This window comes from Ursus americanus, chromosome 28 (genome assembly GCF_024610735.1).
Source record: "Ursus americanus isolate L20-20 chromosome 28, mUrsAme1.1.p, whole genome shotgun sequence".
NCBI classification, from domain to species: Eukaryota; Metazoa; Chordata; class Mammalia; order Carnivora; family Ursidae; genus Ursus; species Ursus americanus.
Genome location: NC_142154.1, coordinates 34,124,502 through 34,147,853, shown reverse-complemented (window position 1 = coordinate 34,147,853; position 23,352 = coordinate 34,124,502). Strand labels below are relative to the sequence as shown.

General features: G+C 50.6%; 1 protein-coding gene and 1 long non-coding RNA gene across 3 annotated transcripts in view; one reads left to right on the top strand and one right to left on the bottom strand.

The window, feature by feature from the left end:
- ANP32A (acidic nuclear phosphoprotein 32 family member A) overlaps positions 1–14,167 on the bottom strand; it is a 37,224-nt gene extending 23,057 nt beyond the window's left edge. Inside the window, exon 1 of one of the 2 annotated variants that reach the window (XM_045810610.2) lies at positions 14,037–14,167. In XM_045810610.2, coding sequence (XP_045666566.1) covers positions 14,037–14,090 — 54 coding nt within the window. In that variant the 5' untranslated portion in view covers positions 14,091–14,167. Of the gene's footprint in view, positions 1–12,898; positions 13,052–14,036 lie in introns of those variants that run through there. The other variant, XM_087856826.1, reaches the window with a different exon arrangement.
- On the top strand, positions 10,730–14,999 carry LOC123800775 (uncharacterized). Its single transcript, XR_006782017.2, has 2 exons — positions 10,730–11,638; positions 14,113–14,999. It is a non-coding gene; the product is annotated as an uncharacterized LOC123800775 (long non-coding RNA).
- Positions 15,000–23,352: the final 8,353 nt, after the last annotated feature.

The window sequence follows — 23,352 nt, the reverse complement described above, 5'->3', positions numbered from 1 at the left end:
CAGTTATGTGCTGTCTCCCTCTTCTACCACATCTTTCCTACTTATCGCGTCATGAATCTGCATCTTAACCTCTCTGGGCCTCGGCTCGCCCATCAGCAAGATGATTCGTAGGTACTTCGAGGTCAGATATTCTAAGGTTCTGGCTTGCCGGGACCAGATGTCCAGTGTAGTTATTCGAGTGACTGCTCAAATGCCACCTCCTCGGAGAGGCCTCCCTGGATCACACCTTCCCTTTAACACAGCTTTGTCTTCTTGGGACCTAGCACAGCAGCAGTCTTGCCTTTAGCTTACTGACCATCTCTCAGCAGAACAGGAGCCCCATGTGGGCAGCACAGAGGATGAGCTTGTCTAGTCCACTGCTGTATCCAGAATGCCTAGAGAAGACCCAGAGTGCAATAGTCATTCAATCCACATGGGAAGATGAATGACCCCATCACAGCGTTTTCTATCTGCAAAAATCACCCTCCTAACTGGTTAACATCAGATGCTAGCCGGCCAAGTGCTGCTTCCCACTGGAGACATCTGTGGCCGTCACAGGCCTCCCAGGGCTAGCAGAACATTTGCCCGACACAAGTCTGGTTTCCCAGGACAGTGGGCACCTTGCAGACCAGGATCATACCTCGCTTGAGTCTATGGCCACTGGTCAAATGCAGACGTGTGTTTTCCCTTCCACATCAGATCCTCCCCTGTGGCCGCTCCTGGCAGTGACCACACTGGCCACTGGAACCGAGGGAAGGCTCCCAAGTGCCTCCAGAGGCCAAATGCCTGCCCTGAACCACGTACTCCTTCACTTTAGGAGGACAGCATTCCACTTCTGCTCCTGTGACCACAGCGCCTCTACCTTCACCCAAAACAGCAGCCGTGGAGAGCCCTACTCTAGGACAGGCCTCCCCAGACTCAGAGACCACACCTAACTGTAAAGACACACCGGCACTCTTGACCAAGACACACAGAGGCCTATCTGCAACACAGCCGCAAACGGGGGCTAGAAGGAGCAGAACCACTCATGATGGCAGCAGGCCAACCTCTGCAGATAGGATTCTTCAAGCCTCCCAGACACAGCTGGGGAGCTGTACCAGCGTGCATGCCTGCCCACCCTCCCTCGGCCATGCCCGCGGTGCCCCCAAATCTCCATGGGGAAACGGAGACACGCAGAAGTGGCAGGAACGCCCTGGGTGACTGTGATGGCCAATTCCTGGCCGTCCATATGGAGGAGGCCCCTGTGCCAGAACAGACAGATCCTTCCCACAGGCAGCTAGGCGGGAGGCTGGAGACGCATGACGTCATCACACAGCCGTCCTGGTGCACCCAGCTGCAGGGGAGCCGTGCCTGTCTCTGCGAGCCCTCAACAGCGCCCTCCGGCAGGGGGGATGTCAGAACACTGACCTGACCCCACGGAGAGCTGAGCCACGATGCACGCCCCAGGGAGGTGGTATGGGGATGCGCTCAGGGGACAGCACGGCTGCGAGTCCTGGGGACCTCTACCTCCTGGCATCATCTGGGAGGAGTGCAAATCACACCCTTTCTTCTAGTGCGTGGAGGAAGACTTCCTGGAGGAGACCTCTCGGGAGCTATCTGAATGGAAGAGGCAGGCCCGAGCAGGGCAGACCCAGAGTTCTGAGACACAGGAGGGTCTGCGGGCAGAACTACTGCCCCAGAAAAGACCAGCCAGGCAGAGAGCAGCTTCCCCCTAACGACAGGAGAGGGAGGCCCTGGGGCAGGGGATGTCTGCAGCCCCACCTCCACAGAAACCTGGGGCTGTCTCCTGCCTGGGGCTCCTCCGGCCCCCTCCCACCTGCGAGAGCAGCTCCAAGGGAGGCCTCCTTCTGGGGCAGGCAAAGACAGCTCTCCGCAGAACTGCTCCCACCACACTCAGGCTCAGCCACCGAGCGAGGGCCTTCTTCAGACAGGCCGCCCCCTCCCCAACCCTGTTCCAACAGCTCCTTCAAGCCCGGGCTGGTTAAAGTCTCCCAGCCTCCAGGGGCTATCCACGACACACACCTGGCACAAACATTTCTTTCAGTCCTGACCACAACCCCTGGGAAGCAGGTATTTTTGTGAGTCACCATTTGACAGACCAGGCAGCCGAGGCTCGTGGAAAACCTGCTGGGTGTCCTCAAACAGCGGAGCACCGTAGCTCGGGCACTGCCCGCGACGCCTGCCTCCTTGGCTCTGGGCTCCCCTCCTCCTTACAAAAGGCCCCCTGGCCTTTCAGGCCCCTGGGGATGGAGGAAGGGCCAACTCTGGGCTTGCTCAAGTCATACCACTGGGAGCCCCAGGAACAGCCCCGTGAGACACCAGTATGGGTACCAGTGTGCAGAGCTGGAATGCGGGGGCGTGAGGGGGCCAGGCCAAGGACCAGAGTCGGGCACCCCAGCGGCTGGAATGCCACACCCCTTTCCTCTTTCCCTTCTTCCACCGTCCTCTCCTTGGACACCCGCTCAGTTTACTTCTTCCTACCTGCTGCGAAGTTCTGCACCCCGCCTGAATGTGGCGGCTCCTGACTGCGCGTTAGAGCCCCCTTTAGAGCAGTCTAAAAATACACCGACCGCGCCCCACCCTCGGAAGCTGATTCTGTAGCTGGGTAGAGCCTGGGGATTTCTTAACATGCTCCCCTGGTGGCTCTGATACGCAGCTGGGGTTGAAGTCTGCCTTTCGGGCCTCATTCCTTCTTTCTCCGGTCCGTGCTCCATCTCCCCAACCCCAGCACAGAGACCTCATGGCATCCGTCTGTCACCCGCTCCCCAGCCAGCACACGGGGACCGGGCTCAGCACATTCAAGCTGCTACCCAGATGCCTACGCAGCGTTCACGGAACCCCCTGCATTATTCCGGGTGCTGGGCGCACAGGCCGGGTCAGCGAAAGTGGGCTCCCCGCACCCTCCCTCCCTTCACCGCCACACCGTTCGGGCCTGCTGGGGAGGCCAGCGGCTACAGAGAAAGTTGGTTACATAATGGGGGATGCGTGCCTCCCTGGGATACATGTCCCTGAAGAAATCTGTAAGGAATCCCTTTAAATTTACTATAACAGGTTCTTGCCTCAACCCCAGCACCCTCCCCACACACACACACACTCTCTCTTTCTCTCATGACTTCTGAGGGAGGCAGCAGAATCCAGTGAGCGAGACCTCCTGGACACTTCTGACTGCAGAGTCCCAGCACGACGCGGTGCACACAGAAAGAGCACAGGCCCTCCTCCTCCAGACTTCATGGACCCTCCATTCCTGTTCTTCCAGCCTGCAGCTGACCCTCTGCCTTTCCCTTATTCCCGGCCTGAGGACAAGGAGGAGAAAACCTCCTCTCCCCACCCTGGCCGGCCTCCATCTGCTGCTCCTGGAATCTTCTCACCTCAGACGCTTGTGAGCCTCACAAGACATCTGCAGACCAGCACGGGGGTTTGCTGGACCCTCAGGGATGGCCGGGGGTGGGGGGGTCTGTGCAGAGCCTAAGCAGACAGCAGCTCCTGCTGCAGAGCCTGGACACTCCCCTTGCTGGGGCTCTCCGCAGACCGCTGCGTCTCCCCTGCTGGGCAAAGAAGGGTTAAGAATGCTCTCCACCCCTAACCCATCACACACCAGAGCTGGAAGTTCTGAGTAAGGACAGGGTGCTGGGTAAAGTACAGGCACGTCTTACACAGCACGGACCTTCATGACCAAATTAAAAATAACATAAGCCACAGATGAGAGCAGTAGTCTCCCGAGTGCATCGGCCAACACAGTCCAGTGACGCACAGGAAGAAAATATCAGGACTTTTAAATATTTCTGAATGGTTTAAATATTTCTGAGGTTCGACTTTTTTTGGTGTTGTCTTATCAGGTGCACACGTATACGTGGTGCATGTGAACAAACCATCATCTGAAAGCTAGACAAGCCAGGGCTGCGGTTCAAATTCTTTACACTAGGGCTGTGAAAACCAGAAACATCCGAGGAGCCCAGGGCACTAAGACAGTGTGCATCACCAACCCAGAGGCAGAAGCTCCCTCACCCAGGGGAGAGCTGGGGCAGGGGGCGCAATGAACCCTACACTGTTTCCGATGCTTTGTTTAAGGGGCTTGTGCTTGGCTTTCCAGACAGAGGGTGATGACAATAACAAGAACACAGGAGCACCCTGGTCTCTTCATTCAACCAACATTTCTAGAATGGCCACCATGTGCCACGGCCAGTGCTGCGCCGAGGTGACACGGTGACGTGTACCAAAAACGGAGCCTTTAAATCGTATGGCTACACAGGGGGACAGAAATGCTCATGGAAACACATTCAAGAGTGTATAATTACCAACTGAAGCACTGTGAAGGCCATTTCTGTAAGAGTTTCCTAACAAAAGAACCAGACCCAGAGCAGAGGAGGGTGGAAGCTGAGGGAGCTGGTGGAGACACTTAGATGCTAAGTGGGTGACAGCGGTGGCAGTTAGGGCCTCGAGTAGTTTTGTGGGAATAAAGGTGGTGAGGCCAGCGCACGGAGGGGCGGGGGATGTGAGCACGCCGTGGCCAGTCCACGCAGGACCTGAGTAAGGTCTCACAAGGCTCTCGGACCACCTCCTAAGAACACTATGGATCTGAAGCACAGCAACCCAGCTAACCCTGTGTTTCAGTGAGAGCATGCTGGCTGAAGTCTGAAGCATGGCTCAAGGGGGCCTTGATGCAGGGACATCAGCTGGGTCCATCTGCGGGCGGATGGAGGTGACAGAGGCCAGGGCTTCTTTCTGGACACTCAGGTAGAGACATCGGGTGGGTCCTGAGCTGAGCCAGGGATTCGGGGATGGAAGGCCCACATCAGATCACACACAGAGCACAGTCCCTTCTGCTGTCAGTGAGGGAGAACGCAGACTGAGAGGGCCCAAGGCCCAGGCCTGCCTGGGCACAATACTTCATGGCCACACAGAGGAGGACAAAGGACCCCAGAAACAAGGAGTGGCCAAAGCTATAAGAGACGTACAGGAGAAAGGGAGAGCAAGAGGGAACGGCTCTCAGGAAGGTCAAGGGTGCAGACACCGTAAGGGAAGACAGTGAGTGTGTCTTTCTGGAGTTGTTCAGGAAGCCAACCAGAGGGGTAGGGCTAAGGTGTGAGAGAAGTGAGGGCATGGAGAAGGTGGTTCTAGACAATTCGGCAAGTCTGACTATAAAAAGGGAGAGAGCTAGGCAGCAGCTACGGTGACAAGGAAGAATCAAGCCAGGCTTTCTGTTTGCTTTGAGATGGGAGAAACATCCCAAGCTTGAGAGGGACCAAAGAAGCGGAGCGGGGCTCAGGGGCCCAGGGGGCGAAAGGGAACTGAGCGGCAGGAGTGGACCAGACCCCAAGGATGGCAGAGCTGGGCACGGATTCTGTCCAGGCATTTCTTCAGAAGAAAGGTGTGGATTTTCTGGGAGAGGGGAGAGGGTGGCTGGGAAGGCAAGGGGGCAGGGTCGGAGGGCAGTCGGGGGAGAGGGTCCGACGCAGCCCCCTGCGCAGTGAGCAAAGGCACAGCTGGGGAGAGGGCGGGCGGTGACCTTACCCTCTAGAAACTGCCTGGGGTCCAGGGCTGGGGCTGCTCTGGGGGGCAGAGATGCCACTGCTCCACTCACATCTAGAAACAACACATTTACTATTTTTTTTTTAAAGATTTTATTTGACAGAGAGAGAGACAGCCAGCGAGAGAGGGAACACAGCAGGGGGAGCGGGAGAGGAAGAAGCAGGCTCCCAGCGGAGGAGCCTGATGTGGGGCTCAATCCCAGAACGCCGGGATCACGCCCTGAGCTGAAGGCAGACGCTTAACGACTGCACCACCCAGGCACCCCAACACATTTACTATTGAATTGCTTGTGGGGAAAAAGACTTCTGCCAAGTTAGAATCTCTAGCTTCTAACCTCTTTTCTCATTGAAACAAATGTGACTTTTTTATATAATGTGTCCGTTGTTAACATAGGTCTGTGTGTGTGTGTGTGTGTGTGTGTGTGTGTGTGTGTGTGTTTAAGTGAATGCCCACGATGGTGCTCCAGCGGAACGGACCAGAACACCAATACCGGTTATCATTCACTGAGCGCTTCCTGTCCGGTAGGTACTGTTCTATCATCACTTTGCAGAGACAAGAGGGGCCGTGGCTGAAGTGGGGGAGGCAGGATGCACCACCCAGGTAGTCTGGGTGGAAGCGGGAGCCAAAGGCACTCTCCTCTCTCCCCAGCGGTCTCTCCTCTGTGCTGGGAAATGTGGGAGCCGGCGGGCAACCTGCACAGTGTGTGGCACAGCGAGGATGGAGGGCGCCGGGCGATGAGTGTGCAGAGAAGGAGGGGCGTGTTTGGCTGGGGGCCCCTGGCATAACCAGGAACCTTGGAAGGCATCCACCTGGGGTAGGAACTTAGGATAAGGATTCCTTAATGCCATGAGAAGGTTTGGGGTGGGAAAGAGGTGGAACAAAACCAAAGGGGTACCATTTGAGAACACGGGGACCCCTGGCTTACAAGCAGGAGAAATCGCTATTGACCTTCAGTGAAGGGAGCTTACAAAGCTACAATCGGCATTCTCTCATTCTCCCAAATCAAACCACAAGATGTTTGAGTGCGAAGGAAGCTTAATATTCATCTTTTAATGTCCCTCAAATAATCACAAGCAATGCGATCAATTTGTAGGTCAAAGCCAGTAAACTTTTTTTTTTTTTTTAAATGAACAGAAGTGTTTTCCATGGAGTAAGGAAGCATCTTGTCTTTGTTCTGTGTAACATGTAAGTATATACACACTGGATAGTGGTGTGAAACGTATTTTTATGTTAGGATCAGAAAGTCTGAAAGCCACCAAGCTAATGCAATACTCCCATTTTAGAGTGGAGGAAACGGAGGCCCCAGGAGCCCCGCAGCTCGTCCAAGTTAGTTAATAGCAAAACTGAGAACACCACCCAAGTCTCTAATAGTCCTCTGCTGATTTCCTCACCAAACCGGAATCCCCAAACACAAACATCTCTGGGAAAGACAGGCTTCACTTTAATCCACATTAGGGTAAGTGATAGGAGGAAGCAAGCTGATCTTTCAGATCTGCTGCCTGGAGCAAGTTCTGGTAAAGAAGACAGAGGAGCGCACCAGGGCAGCTGTGCCCCTGGTGCGGCTACAGCAAAATCAATCTGGGTGCAAACGTGGGGGTTGCAGGGTGTGGCCCAGTGGGCACAAGACAGGGCCTGGCGTGGCAGAACAAAGATATTTTATCTTGTTTACAGACTTTGTATTAACAAATATCATCAGGACTACTGGTTCTATATGAGGAGGCTGTTTCCATGTCCGGGCAGGTGGCCCAGGGCCATGGGTGCTTTGCTCATCTTGTTTCAGCAAATTTTATTAAATGACAAGTTCTGAATAACAGATGCCTTCGCAATTCTCCATCCCTGCCAGACTCCATCTCTTTAATGAAAACATCAGTGTTGGGTATTTATCATTTGTACAATTGTATTTCAATGTAACATAAGATTATAAGATTCAAAGTCAGGTCCCTGTTTCTCTGTATTTGTGGGAAGAAGGTAGTGGTGATGGGGGACTGGTGGGGTGTACTTCCTGGGAGACATCTAGCGAGAGCAGGGGGGGGCGGGTCAAAATGGGGTGGGGAGGCACGGCAGCACCCATCTGTAAGGGAGTAGCCCCTTCTGGACACCAGAGTAATGAGCCTCCTCTTCATGTCAGAATTCAGGCCAAACAATTGGGCCAAGTTCATTCGACCAGGGCTCATCACCACTCAGCAACAAGCTCTGAGCTCCTCTCCCAAGGTAGAGAGGGCAGGTACAGTGGTGAGACCTCTGAGGAGTACCCTATTTACAATACCTATAAAGGGTCACCCACAGCCCTAAGTTTCTTACTTCAACGTGCTGTCATTAAATTGGACTGAAGCTCTGGGATGACCACCCAAAGCTCAGGTAGGTGCCTGTACAAATAAAAAGGACTGTAGAAGTCTAGAGGCAGTCACCTTGAAAGGCTGGGGGTGCGCGAGCAGCCCAGACAGGGAACTGGGTCTGCGGCCTGCTGTCCTTAAAGGACAGGCCAAATGTACGGGAACTGGGATTCCTCCCCTTGGATTTATCTCCTCCCCTCGGCCTGGCCAATCTTATATCTGTTCCCTCGGCTCAGGAGCTCAGGCAGGAGAGGTTAGAGGTAGAAAGAAGGGCTCTGAAACTCAAAGCCACTTTGTTGCTGGTATGTTCCCCAGGAAACACGCATGGTGGGAGAGCAGCAGGGCAGAACTAGAGATTGCAGGATTATCTGTGGCTTTCAACGATCTGTGCTGAGGGTCTGATGTCAGCCATGGAGGACACAGCTGCTACACCTTCTGCAGGCCCCAGAGCCCTAAGACATCTGAAATTTAAGATTAACCGTTTAACTACAAGAGATGCAAAAACCTTTTAAAATACTCGGAGTACGCAAGCGTAGGAATTTTAGCTGGTTGCACAGAACTTCTAGATAGAACGGGTGCTCAATTCTAAACTGATAACAAGGACAATTTCACTTCTGACGGGGGTTCTGAGCAAGGCCGATTTCCACCAGGCATCAACTAGTTAAAGGGCAACACAAAAAGGAACTTGGAAAGACTCCTAAAGCACCACCCAAATGAATGGCTTGCCCATGTTTAATAAAAAATTAAACACACACACACACACACACAAACAAAAACACCCCAGATCTCGATCCCACTGCCTCCCACCCAAGGGTCACCAAGCTTTCTCTGTAAAAGGCCAGACAATAAACTGTATCTAGAGAGAAAAGTAACAATACTACACAGGCACTTTTATAATGAAAGAAAACAAATTTCCACAATTCTTTTATTGACAAAATTCAACTATAATATATACAGTTTGGGGGGGTGGAAGGGTTATAACCATCTAAGAGACAAGTGGAATTCTTTTGGGGGGATAACATTTCACTTCACTGAGATTCAAAGTTAAAGTGTTCCAAATCCTCAAACTGACTCCAATGTTTCTGCTACAGATTATTCTTAGCTCAGGACACCAAACAGGCAGCTGAACCTGAAATTGACGACCCCTGCGGAGTCTGCATTTCACACGCTCCCCCGGGTGATTCTGAGGAGGGGCCACGTTTGGGACCTAATGGACTATACAACCCTCAAAGTCCCTACAGTCCAACTTAAGGGGCCCCTGGCTTAACAGTGGGACAAGAACTCAACTCTGTTGCCTGCTGTGACCCTCGCAACATGGAGGAGGTCACACTGCTTTGCCTACCCCTAACGAGTTGTTAAGGAGAATTAAGGGAGATGATCCGTGAGTTATTAGTACACCACATCTTAGGTACAGAGGCCACGCCAATTCTCTTCAGTTTTCTGGCTGTAGATGGTGACAGGCAAAAATGGAAAATGCATTACATGCAAAATCCCATACAAATCACTGCCTGAGAGTCTTCTCATCACCCAAAATGTATACCCCAACACCTAAAAGGACAGACTTATTTCAGCCTAAACAGATGGGATGTTCTAAACCGAACTCAGAAAGTGTACGGCTTCCCCCGTATCAGAGCCCCTGGTCCCGACTATCCACCTCAGTATCTTCAACCTGGGGGCCATCCCGGGTTCTCGTCAGTACCTTCAATGACAGGAAACCCAATCTCTCGTAAGGTGGCACTGTTTAAAAACCAGAGAAGAAAATGCTCTCCCCTCAGTGTCTGACAGAAAAGGGTGCTTCAGGGGAGGGCACAGAGACTAAGAGGCTGAGTACGCAGACTGGCTGTGATAAGTTCTCTATGCCTCAGTTTCCCTGTGTGTAACAGGAGGATAACAGTGCCTACCTCACAGTGCAGCTGTGGGGACTAGGTTAATTGATCTGTCTAATCCACTTAGAACTGTGCCAGGCACAGCGTAGGGCTGTGTGAGCATTCACTATTATTATTGCTGTTGTTGTCCAGAACCAGAGAGCCACTCAAAGTTGTGCCTCGTGGCACCCCAGTTCTTTCTCCAATAACACTATCACATACTGAGCAACCGAGGGCCAGATTGAACCACTTTGGTCATTTACACATTAAACCAGATCACCATTCCCCTCTTACAGGTGAGGAAACTAAAGTTCAAAGAGGAGGTTAACTTATCCTACCTCTTCGTAGTAGTTAGAATTCAAACTCAGGTCCGTGGGGGCTCCAAAACTCAGCTTCACCATGGAGCCCCCAGACTCAAAACTACCAGCAGCGGCAATGCATTAACAAAACATAACCGACCATGACCATACCGAGCTGGAGCTCAGTTTTCTGCCTGTGGATCCCTGGTTGGCTGGCATAAACTGTAGTTAATATCAGGCTACATGAACCCAATTAGGCAGTAAGTCAGTCTGAAAAACATCATGCGACGTATTCCAAAGGTCAGAGTTAAAACCTGGCTTCCTGGGCAGCCTCTGCCATCAAAGCTAGTCTCATGCAGACACCAGAGTTTAACCAGTCAGGTGCTTAACCAGCACTGACATCGGCTTTTAAAAAGTCCCGGAGAGAAGCCAGAGACGTGACGCAGAAAGGCGGTCGGCAGAAAGACATCACTTACTTTTTAAAAAAGCAAACCTTATTCCCTTCTCTTTTCGGTTTAGGGTTACATTTACTACCGTAAACTGCCTTCCCCAAGGCAAAAAATGAAAGGGGGAGGGGCAGAAGACTGGGTGGGGGGGCTCCCCTAGCGAAGGCAGGGCGCTGCAACACCCACCTGAAACCCGGAGCGCGACCTACCTTCCCGGAGAGCCCAGCCCCGGAGGGCGTTTCCCCAACACATCGACAACTCGTCCCTCCCGGGTAAGCGGCTGCTGTCCTTGGCTCCACTCAGGGCCGCTAGAGTCGCGCGCGCGCCCCCCCTCCCGAAAAAGAAACCTCATGTTTAATTTCTCCCCCAGCCCTCCTATCAGTTCCTCCGAAAGAGCAAACACCGGGGCGACCAGTACGTCTTTAGGGCCACATTTAACTACGTCTAAAACGCCAGCGGGAGGAAGGGCGAAACACTGGCGAGAAGAGGGGCGGGGGAGGTAGGGAGCGCGATGGGGGGGGAGCACTCGGAGGGAGGATCGTCGCCCTCCCAGGGCGACCGCCGCCGCGACGCTCCAGCAGAGCCTCAGGCCGTTGTCGCGGGGAGGGAACCCCCCTAGGGGCCCAGAGCACCACCGGGGGTCCCCGGAGCCGGCTTCCCCTGCTGCCTCCACGTCCGGGGCCGTCGGGGCGATGGCGCAAGGCTCTGCACCCCGCCCCCCCACAGCGACAACAGCCACGGTGACAAAATGGCAGCCCGGCGCCCGGCAGTCATGCCACAGGCGAGCAGGGCCCCGGCGACCGCCCCTGCCCCCCAATAACGCCTCGGCGCCCTTCGGGCTCGGCCTCCGGCTGGCCTGGCCTTCACGAAAATAATAATAACAACACACCGCGAGCTCCGCAGCAGCTGGGGAAGCCAGGAGGCCCGCCCGGGGCCGGCCTGCCGCGCCCGCGCCGACCCGCGCGCACGAGGCCCGGCCGCCCAGGCGCCAGCCCGCCCGCCGGCCCGCGCCCCGCGCCGGATGGAACCCGGCGCCCGCACTCGCAGCCCCGCGCTCGGCGCCGGCCGCGCCATGGGGGAGGGGCGGGGCGGGCCGCGCGAGACCCGGGAAACATGGCTGCTCGTCCTATTTCGGCGTCGCGGCGTGGCCACCAGCCCCCGGATCCGAGTTGGGAGAGGCTCCGAAGGTGGGTGTGTGGGGGCCCCGGGGGGGAGCGCGGCGGGGAGGGGCGCAGGGGGCGCTCTCCGAGAGCTGTTTGTCTTAAGAACGGTTAAAAAAAATAGTTCCTCCTCCCCCACCCCTTTTGTCCCTCATTAGCTAGCTTTCTCTCTCCCCCTCCTCCCCAAATGTGCAGAAAGTGCCCCCTCCAACCCCTCCCGCGCCCCACCCCGCCTCGAGGCAGGGGGCAGGCGAGTGGGCTGGGAGACTCGGAGGCGAGGGGGCGAAGCGTGAGAAATCGCTCCCAGTTCGGCGCGGCGCGCTCCCCTCCCCCAGCACACACTCGGGGAAGTTTAAAGAGCCGGTTCGACCCGCTTTCGATCTCGCTCCCAGTTGGCCAGCCGTGTGGCTGGGGTTGGCCGGGCGAACCGCGCCTCCACACCCACCCGCCACGACCCCGGCCCCCTACTGTGAGCCCTTCCCCCTCCGCACGGGGGGCTTCCGGAAAGTACGCGGGAAGACCGCGGCTCCGGCCCCCTCCCCCATCACCACACCCAGCCCCCAAATCCTCCGGCTCGGGGTCTAAGCCGGGATGAAACCGGCCAGAGAAAGGCAAACCGCCGGCAAATTGTTCGCGGAAACTCCTGCCTTCTCGGCGGGCACCCCCTCCCCTCCCTCCGCCACCCCCTCTCCGCCCTGCGCGCCATAAGGCACTGCACGTCTACAGTCCACAGCTGCGTTATGATGGGGGGGCACAAAAAGGATCTTGTTTTCAAAAGTCTCACTCAGGTTTGGGGGAGGAACTAGAGAAAAGAGGAAGCAAGGCCTGCCTTGGCCAGGGATTCGGCTTTTAACGGGCTGGAGGGGCGACAGGTCAGCGCACAGCACTACCCAAACTCCCAACTCTGTGGAACCCTGGCCACCGAGGCTGGAGGAGGGGTCCTCCCGCCCGCGCCGCCCTGGTCTCCGGAGGGGTCGGGAGGGGAGCCGGCCAGGGTCTCCGCCCCAGAGCCGGGGTCTCCTCCGCTGAGCCGCCAACTCACATAAAACACTGTTAGAAAGCGAGAGGGAGGCAGAAATACAAACGAGCGTTCGAGTAACCCACCCTCACCTTCCCCCTCCTTGGGGGTGGGCTTTCGCCCGAGCCTCCCAGTTCCCATCCGTGTAAGTTTCCTCCGGCCGTACTCCCGCCGCTGCCCAATCAATAACGGCGACCAGAAGGCAAACTCCCATCCCGGAGCTGCGTGTTTCCTATGCCCGCATAAATCTGGACCCAGCCAATACCCACCACGGGCACCAGGTCTGGGCAGCTCGCGTCCTGACAAAGTTTCCCGTGCCCATGTATTAACGAGGCGCCGAATGGCTGCCGAAGAGCCCACCCTGGAGAAAGACTGGCCGGGGGGCGCGAGGGCTCAAAGGCTGGCATCTTAGCGAGGCCGGAAGGAGCAGGGGCGAGGGGGGACCGGGACGTAGCCTTTGGGTAACTTGCAATAGCGATCGCTCGAGGTGGGGAGGCGCGGGGATTATCTGTGCCTTTGCACATTCGAAAATCCCTCCCCCCTTCCAATTTATCCTCCCTTCGGAAGGAAAGGAAGAAACATCAGCATCTGGCCCGAAGGTGGGGTGGAAAGAGTGAGGGAGAAAGAGGAGGAGAGGAAGGGAGGCAGAGAAAGGGAGGGAGGGAGAGAAAGGGCGCGTTCACGAACACTACAAAGTTACAAATATGGCTCCCCCGTCTCTCGCCTCATCACTGCAAAGAAATGAAGACGCACTTTAAACTCGAGCCATTCCCAACTCCACTGCAGCCCCCTCCCCACGCGCTCTCCCCGGGGGCCTCGGCCCACATTTATCAGAAACTAAACCGGACTCGCGAAGCCCAAAACTTATTGTGTGTGTGCGAGAGAGAGAGAGAGAGAGAGAGAGAGAGAGAGAGAGAGAGAAAGGGAGGGGGAAGGCGCGGGAGGGGGGCGGAAGGGGGGATTCATTTATAAAATATAAAACCCCCTTTTTTTGTTGTTAAATCCAGGAGGCAGCCCCCCTCCTCCTCCTCCCTCGTTAATCTTCCCCCCAGACGGAGTCAAGGGAGCAGCGAGCTCAGAGGGTTATTTTGCCTCATTCTCTCCGACCCAAACGCGTGCGCCCGCTGGCCCCCGGTGGGTGCACACTCGCACGCACACTCTCGCACCCACACTCGCACACGCGGGAGCACACGCACAGGTAGTCACACACCAAGGGCAGCGGCGGCGGCAGCCGGAACATGCTCGGATGGCATTGCAACCCCCCAACCTTGCAATTCATTTGCAGTCCGACCCCCAAACCCACACCTCCCGGGCGCCCCCCCTCAAAAAAAAGTGCCTCCCCCCAACGCACACACACACACAAAGTAGGAGAATGGACCGACAGAGATATTTTTGGCAAATGCTCACATCAGAGGGCGTCCTGTTCCGCAGCTCTAAATGAATCCGTTTGTCCATGTCCATCTCTCGCGCTCTCTCTCTGCAGAGGCTCCCGCGCCGGCGGAATTCAATCAATAAACCCCGAACCCACGGCCGCGCGTTTTAGGACTTTGAAGGCTCAACCAGCTCCGCTCGGTTCTCGAGCCCCCAGCACCCGCGGCGCACACTAACCTGATCACGGTGGAGGCGGGACCTGCGGTCCAGCGGATGAGCGGCAACAGCTGGAGCCAATCGCTGCCGAGGGTCTCCGGGCAACAGCCAATGGTGGCGGCGGCGGGGGGGAAGGGACCAATGGGCGGGCTGCGCAGCCGGCCAGGGAGGCTCAGCCATTTGGTTGTGGTGCCGGAGACGGACCCCTTTAGATTTCGGGGCGGCTGAGGAGCGCGGCGGCTGCTTGGTGGCTGAGCTAGGGGGGTGGGCAGAATGGCGGGGGAAGGGAAGGTGACTGCGCCTGGAGGGCCGAGCCGCTCGGCCTCGCCAGCCCGCCGCCGCCTCAGCGTTTGGCCGGGGGCGGGGCCGCAGGTGCGTTACTCGAGGGGGAGGGGCGCGGCCGGAGGGGTCGGGGTCGGGGTCCTCGCCCGGCCGAGGGCTTCGCGGGGCCGCCCTGGGCCTGCCCGCGTCGCTGGACCGGGTTGGCGAAAGAGGCGGGCGGCGCGAGGTCCGGGGCCCGCGGGGCTGCCCGGCGGGCGAGCGGGCGGATGAAAGGCCTGGAAAGAGGGGGAGGGGTCAAGGGTGCAGTGGAGGGGGAGGGGCTGGTCATTTTCTGGGTCCGGCGGGCCGAGCTGGTAGAGCGTGGCTACTGCCCTCCACTTCCTCCGCGGGTGCCCACCCCGGGGCTGCGGCTCACGGCCCGCGCGCCCCTTCGCCTCGCGCCTTGTCCTCGTCTAGCCACGGCCATCGCCGCCCCTCTAATAAACAAGTAAATGAAAGCAAGATGCGTCCACCTTTGGATGACTTTCCTCACGGTCTTGACCCTCTCCACGGAGGGGCATTTCAGTTTGCTGTCATATAAGGTCAATCTGGAAGGAGCGATCACCAGGAGGCACCCAGGATCTTGTTCAGTCAATAAATGAATGAAGACCATGGATTAAGGATTGTTGCTGAATATATTGAATATTAAAAAGTGGAAAAGGAAGGTGCTAATAACTCCTGGTGTTCTGGACCAAACAAATTTATGGGCTTGTAGACCTAGTGAAAGGAAACGGCGCACAGTTTATTCTAACCGTCCACCTGAATCATTTGGTTGAATTTGGGTTGCCAAAGAGGCTCTATTTGGAGCACTTTCTCCAGGTTTTACGGTTTGCTTGCTTTGGGGTTTTTGGGGTTTTTTTGTTTTGTTTTGTTTTTTGAATCACATTAGTTGTAAGACCTAAAAGCCTTAACTCCCACTGGGTTACCCACTTCTTATGGCCAGGCCTTGAACCTTGTCATTTACCAAGTTGGCTGCCTGTGGCTCTTATTAAATCGTGGGGATTGTTGTCAACAAGGACAGATACATCTTTACCCTTCCACACAACTGTTTTCCAGTGCTTATACTGCTACAGGTCTACACTCTTCTTTATACACTCCAAGGTGGTTTTGGGGGGGATACATTGTGTTTATTTTCCAGGCACATGGGTTCAAGGGAGAGAGAAACCAGTATGTATGTTGCAAATTTGAAGTATTGTTACATAACACCAATACAGTTTCTTTCTTGAACGTATAAAGTTTAGGAGGAAATAGAAAGTGACAGAATGTAAATAAAACGCACATACAGAATGCTCACAGTGGGGAAGAAACTGTAGTAACTTTAATATTATAACCTGATGGATTGTAAACGTAAAATCCTACAGCTAAGCATTTTGCTCAGTAAATTTTTCTTTCAGATAAAATGATAAGTGGCATCTGAAAAGTAATAATGTTTACTCTGAGTAACTGGGTAATGCAAAATAAAAATGGAAAGTCATTGTTCTATGTCATCTGGGTATAAATAGTATAATGTATTTGACTTGTTGACATAGCTGACATATTGGTCTCCCTCAGTTTTGTTAATCTTATTGAACTCAATTTGTGTAGTTGGAATTCATTTATTTTTAAATCGTACTGACTTTGTTAAAGAACATACAGGGACCCCAAATTACCTCTCTTTGCCAGAGTCCGTTATTTCTGGCTATAGCATTTAAGGTTGTTTTGAAATAGAGCTCTTCATTACACACATAGAAGCTATGTAACCTAGGAGTACTGAAGGTAATGTTCTCTTTGATGTAAATACTCATCTTCAATTTGAATTTTTTAACCACAATTAAGTCCACCCGGCTAGCAATGTGATACAGAACAGTGGCTTTCCAGAGGAGTAATCCTTTCAAAGCCAGCCAATCAAACACAGAGATGTTCCTGATCCAGCTCTGCTAAACAGAAGCCAGTAGCTCACCTTATCACACAAAGATTGAAGAAGATGACTCGGAGGCCCAAACCCCCATTAGGGAGAGGGTACAGCAACAAATGAAAGTTGGAATTGAAAAAATTATGGCTCGATCACTAAGTCAAAAACACTAAACGTAACAGTTGTTTTTAGAAGCATCTTTTATACATTTTGATAACAGACTTTGTATTGGTGTTAGAAAATTGAAGGAAGGCTTCACTAGATTCCAATCTTACAGAAGTTGAAATATCCAAAAAGTACGTATAACCAATTGAATACTTAACTTTCCATCTTTCCAAAACGCTTGAGAAGAATAGATTTCCTCTTACAAATAGATTTGTTTGTAATTTATTTCTAAGAAAAGTTTATTGATTTTGACTTTTTCTTATCAAAAGAAGTGGGAATTTAACTCAGCTAGAGCTGAGCCATTTGTCCCATGCTACTTGACCAAACGTTTAAAAAAAAAGAGAGACCAAACTGCTCTTATATTCCTTATTTTGGAGAGTTGTTTCTTAAATCACATTTCATTGCAGACTATAGTAGTAAATACATGTTCTGAATGGTTCTGAGTATCAGAAGATAGAGTAAGAAAAGAAGCCCATTTGACAATGGGAGTTAGGCTATGAAAGTTTGCAGACTAACTTCTAGAGCTGGGGTGGATTCACACTGAGAAGATAAATGAGATACAATTCAAAGGCTTGAGCCCATAGGGAGAAAGATGGTCTTCAAGTAAGGAAGGCTCTCTTCCTGCCTTCCAGGGTATTCCAGAATATTTTCCTTCAAGACCCATTCCAAACAAATGAGCATCCTATTCTGTTCTCTGAGAAGTATGAGCAATGGGTGTCTTAGCTTCTTGATATGTGTTGCAAAGTGCTGTTTTATAAATAACCCTCAGTGATACTGCTGCCATTTAAGCTCTTTGTCCTTGTTTGGTCTCCAAAGATGGAGACCCTCTGGTTAGCATTCACTTTTTGAATTGAGCTAATGTATTCACAGTTCAACTTTGTTCTTCAGCTTGAATCACATACATTGGAACCTAGCCATAGTACTTTTTCACCTATATCATGGTTCTGCTGCCTGGACCCCAAAAGACAATGCTATGGAAAGACTCCAGCTTAATTATGTTCTCTTTTGTCTTTCTATATAAATAGCTTTAGAAATGTAGATTATTCTTTTGAAATCCATGGTAACAAATGTGAAGACTACTGCATTTTGATTTGAATAGCAAAGAAATGTCGAGGTCCAGGATCTAAAAAGTTAACTATTAATTCGTTTGCTTAATAAAGCATTGAGTGGTTTTATTTATTTATTATTTAAGTTATTGATGTTGCCTTTTCAATCGGTTGGACATGGAGAAAAAGCACTGTTAGATGAAAGCAGTCATTTTATGTGATTTTTTAAAACCAATGGTAAAAATCTTAAAATGAGCTTAAAGGTGGTTTATTTTCCGGGTGCCTGGGTGGCTCAGTCATTAAGCGTCTGCCTTCGGCTCAGAGCGTGATCCTGGCATTCTGGGATCGAGCCCCACATCAGGCTCCTCCGCTGGGAACCTGCTTCTTCCTCTCCCACTCCCTCTGCTTGTGTTCCCTCCCTCACTGGCTGTCTCTCTCTCTGTCAAATAAATAAATAAAATCTTTTTAAAAAGTGGTTTATTTTGAAAAGGGGGGGAACCCAACAACTATCACCTGCACTGGAAATTTAATCCAATTCTTAAATATATTTATTAAAGATAATTTGAAGGTACCAATAAAAGAAAGTTTAATTACCATCCACCAAGAAGAAAACCAGAGCTAGAAGCTCTTATTTCTTGAATTAAAATATGACTATAAAGGAAAAAAACAGATGCCTTAAAGGCAAATAATGGAATGAGGAGCCATGAGAACAAGACTGTGGCTAAAGGCAAGCTAGGTTGAAAAAATGTAAATGCAATTCATTTAGAACCTACTCATTTTTTTTAAACTACCTGCAGTTGAAGTTTGCCTCTGAAGAAAAAGGAACTAAAGCCTATTAAGATATAAAAGGTAGAGAACAGACTTTCTAAGAACTTTTAATATATTTACTATTTGCAAGTAGTATTTCTAATTCTAAGCATACACAGCAAAACTGTCCTCTCTGATTATCTACTTTGTGGCAGCACTTATTATTTGTACATATAAGTAATGATTTTAAAATATAAATCCTACAACTCTTCTTGAATTAGAGATCAATTTCAGGCATTTTGAGAGATCAGCAATTTTTAAGTGAATTTCTAGTTGTAACAGTGGTCCTCGGGAGAGTATACCTATGTCCCAAGTTTTCTCTGGAAATCCTGAATCCTAGCAACTTGAATTATAAAAATGATGCCTTCGTTTGCACATGACCAAACCCAGGTGGCCGTGTTAGGTGTTTGAGGACTTTTACCCGGGAGAGGAACACTGGCTTTCCTCTGCCGGATGAGTTCTGCCCCAAGGATGTCCCTGAAATCATTTTATATGCCTTCACTTTTATATATATTTACTCAAAGGAAACTTGAGTAAGTGTAACATATTTTTTACTAGGCTGGACCAACTCATCGTGTCTGTGTTTATGTTCATATGGAGAAGCAGTGCTACAGGTGAGGCCAAATAGCAAGTAACAAGCATGTTGATTGCAATATGGGAGCACTTTTTATAATAGCTAAAGAAAGAATATATTCATATGCTCAGGAAAAAGTTGGGGAGACTATGCATCAGAAAATGTTTCTTTCTGTTTTTTTTTTTTTTTAAGATTTTATTTATTTGTCAGAGAGCTCACACAAGCAGGGGGAGCAGCAGGCAGAGGGAGAAGCAGTCTCCCCGATGAGCAAAGAGTCCGACGTGCGACTCGATCCCAGGACCCTGGGATCATAACCAGAGTGGAAGGCAGACGCTTAACCAACTGAGCCACCCAGGTGTCCCTGCACCAGAAAATGTTTAAAAAAACTTTTTACAAAGTTGCTCTGTGGGTGATGGGGTTACAGTGTTTTTTGTTTATATTTTCTAAGTTTTTCAGTTGATAATTTCTGCAGTAAGATAAAGTTATCTTTAATGGAAATATAAGTATAGCAGATTTGGGGGCTCTTTGTGCTAGCTGGAATTCTTGGTTGCAGACAACAGAAATTTTCCCTGACCAACGTAAGCAGAAAGCAATTTCATAGAAGGCTATCACAGAACCTAAGAAGAATAAGGTCCAGGAAAAGCACTGGGAACAGGGGAAGCTGGGCAGTATTCCTGGTATAGTCTACAGAGGAACCCCCGCTAAAGTCATCTCTAAATGTGGACTGCACCCCTCCATTCCTGCAAGTGATCTCTCAGGAGCCTCCATTTTTGTGTCACTCCTTCAAGGTTCAAAGCCCTTGGCAGGAACATTTGCAGATGCCCCAGCTGTCAAGGAAAAAGATTATCTGCCCTCTTTAGTTTCTACAGTGGGATGTGTGACCCTGCCTCCTACCTATTTTAGGATTCTGCCCAAAGAGTATTCTTTTTTTTTTTTAATATTTTTATTTATTTATTCGACAGAGATAGAGACAGCCAGCGAGAGAGGGAACACAAGCAGGGGGAGTGGGAGAGGAAGAAGCAGGCTCATAGTGGAGGAGCCTGTGTGGGGCTCGATCCCAGAACGCTGGGATCACGCCCTGAGCCGAAGGCAGACGCTTAACCGCTGTGTCACCCAGGCGCCCCTGCCCAAAGAGTATTCTGATGCTAGAGGACCAAAAGTAAAATCCACTAGTGTTCTGATCGAACAGTACTGTGAAGGTTTCCTAATGATCCAAATTACCCCCATCTCAGTCCCTCTCTGGCTCCCTACTACTTACCAGGAAGAGACTCCCTATGGTCTGAATGTTTGCAACCCCCCCTCAAATTCACATGTTGAAATTCTGATCCCCAAAGTCATGGTACTAGGAGGAAGGGCCTCCTAATAGGAGGTGACTAGATCATGAGGTTGGGTCCTCAGGATGGAGATCCGTGCCTTTATTAAAGAGGACCCTCAGAGCTCCCTCGTCTTACCATGTGAGGATAGAGCAAAAGTACAACTCAGAAGAGAACACCACCTGATCTCAGACTTTTAGCTTCCAGAACTGTGACAAGTAAATGTTCAGTTTGGTTTTGTTTATAAACCACCCAATCTGGTATTTTGTCACAGCAGTCCAATCAGCAAGACTGCATTATCTACCTAGGATCGACCTAAAACACAGCTGATACCTGAAACCCTTAATTTCCTTAATTCCCTTTCAAACGCTTCCCTCTCCAAATCCTAGGCCATAGTAAACAACATATTATTGTTCATGTCAATGAAATGTTTAATAAAACAGAACAGATAATAACTTTAAGACTAAGAAGAAGGATCTCCAGTAGAGATATTTGACTTTAAGTCACAAGGAATTTAGTCCTGAGGAATACACTAGAGATAGGAATAATCTATTATCTAATAATCTTATATTTCATGAATAAATGCAGCGATCTCTGGATATCAAGTGATGGAAGATCTTGAGTAGTGATGTAGTTACTACTGCTGATGGGTTTCCACCTGCCACTCTGAGCACACGTTCAGACTCCAGTGCAGGACGAAGCTGGAGGCTGAGATTTGTTGTAAAAATTGATTGGGAGTAGGCAAGTGGTCACAGACTAAGTAAGGGATCATAAAAGGATGCAGTCACTTTAAGGACAATTTTGGAGAAAAAATGCTGATGGTGAAAGAAATGTCAACACCACAAACACATCAAAGAGGCCCATATTCCTGGGAACACAGAGGAAGGTCGTAAAGGATTTGCTTATAGAAAACATATTAATCCTGGTGTACTGTCCTCTTTCCTCTTGCCCCCCATCATCTCAGGTCACTTAGCTCAGATTGCTTTTCAGCTAGAAAAAGCAAATGATATCCTTGCGGGCACTCTGAACAATGTTAATAGGAATTCAACTGTTTCCAAGTTTGATTTTTATAACTATTGAAGCCTAGCTTAACTGTAACATGAATAGAAGTTCCTTACAAATGGCAATAACTTCTCTCCAGAGATGCGGTGCTAAGGATTCTGTTCATTGACACATTCTGCAGGCTCTTCATGACCAACTGTTTTTTTAATTTATTACTATATTAATTTATTTATTTAAAATTTATTTATTTATTTATTTATTTGAGAGAGAAAGAGGGAGAGAGAGCACGAGCAGGGGGTGGGGCAGAGGGAGAAGCAGACTCCCCACCAAGCAGGGAGCCTGACACAGGGCTCGATCCCAGGACCTTGGGCCCACAACCCGGGCGGAAGGCAGATGCCCAACCAACTGAGCCACCCAGGTGCCCCTGTTTTAGTTGTTTAAATTAACTTTTGCTCAGGTGATTTAATGCAAATCGTGGCAGAATACTAATTACTCAACAAAATCTATTTCCTCTTCTTGCTGGACACAAAACTGGACTGTGCTTCCCACCTGCCCCTGTAGTTAGTTCCAGCCATCTGCCAGAGTTTTAGGCCTTGAAGTGCTCCTAGAAGTGACGTTTGTGAGGCCTTAAGTCTCCAGTGCATCCGCGGACTGCGATGAAGGCGACAGAGGACCTAGAAGCCACGTGCTGTTCTCAGGGTGGAGCCCGCCTCCGCTTGGGTCTCTAAGGAGAACCTGGCTACCAAGCTATTCGCTTGCTAATCAAGAGATAAACAGGGACCAAGATAAAAACTTCGACGGTGCTGTGCCATTACCTTTCTGATCTATTTATTACCGCAGCCTGTGCCAACGAATACACTAATAAAGTTGTTTTTTAAGTCTTAGTTTTCTATCTATTTATGATTTTGTAGATGACTTGTAAATTTCAAATATTTATTATTGTATTTGCAGTATATCTTTGAATGGCGGGTTCTCAGAAGCACCATAAGACACATCGAGCCTTACATCGAAAACCGGGGATGTACTGTATGGTGACTAACATAATATAATAAAAAATCATTATTAAAAAAAAAAAAAGAAGCACCATAAGACAGACATAAAAGAATTATATTAAGTAACAAGGACTTAATGAAGAAAAGATAATTGTAAGAGAGTCTGTATAAATGACACACAAATATATCTCTTTCCCCCACATTTAGTGCTTGGTTCATAGTAGGTGCATAATAAATGTCTATCATCTCATCAATAAATGAGCCTCCCTCCCAAGCTCCAGACTGACATTTCCACTGCCCATGAGACAGTTCCAAACAGCTCTCCTCAGGAACCTGCACAGAACATTCCCCAAACTAATCTTCCCTGTCAGCCTCTGCCTGCCCTGCCTCCACCAAAATACCATCGTGCTCCCCACCCTCCTGTTTTTATCAGTGGCACCCTTGGAATTGTCCTCTGTTGACTCACATTGCCAAACAGTTGCCTCATCTTCTAAGTTTTATTTCCCAAATGTCTCTGCTCCTTCCAGCCCACTTCCTCTGCTCCAATCTCCCTCATGTCCACATTGACCCAATGTGACAGCAGTCCTTAGGCTTCTGGTTTTTTCACCAATAACATTAAAAAAAAAATGTTTTAAGGACCAATGTAGGATCACCAGTTTTTACTTTTGCCAGATTATATGTGTGTGTGTGTGTGTGTGTGTGTGTGTGTGTGTGTGTGTGTGTGTATTTATATATATAGAGAGAGAGAGAGAGATCACATTTTCTTTATCCATTCACCATTGATGGACACTTAAGTTGTTTCCATGTCTCAGCTAATGTAAATAATGATGCAATGAAATGGACCTTCGGCTCAGGTCATGATCTCAGGGTCCTGGGATTGAGCCCCATGTCAGGCTCCCCGCTCAGCAGAGTCTGCTTGTCCTTCTCCCTCTGCCCCTCTCCCTGCTCAGGCTCGCTTGCTCTCTCTCTCAAATAAATAAATAGAATCTTTTAAAAAATGGTAATGTAGGGAGGACTCAAATTCA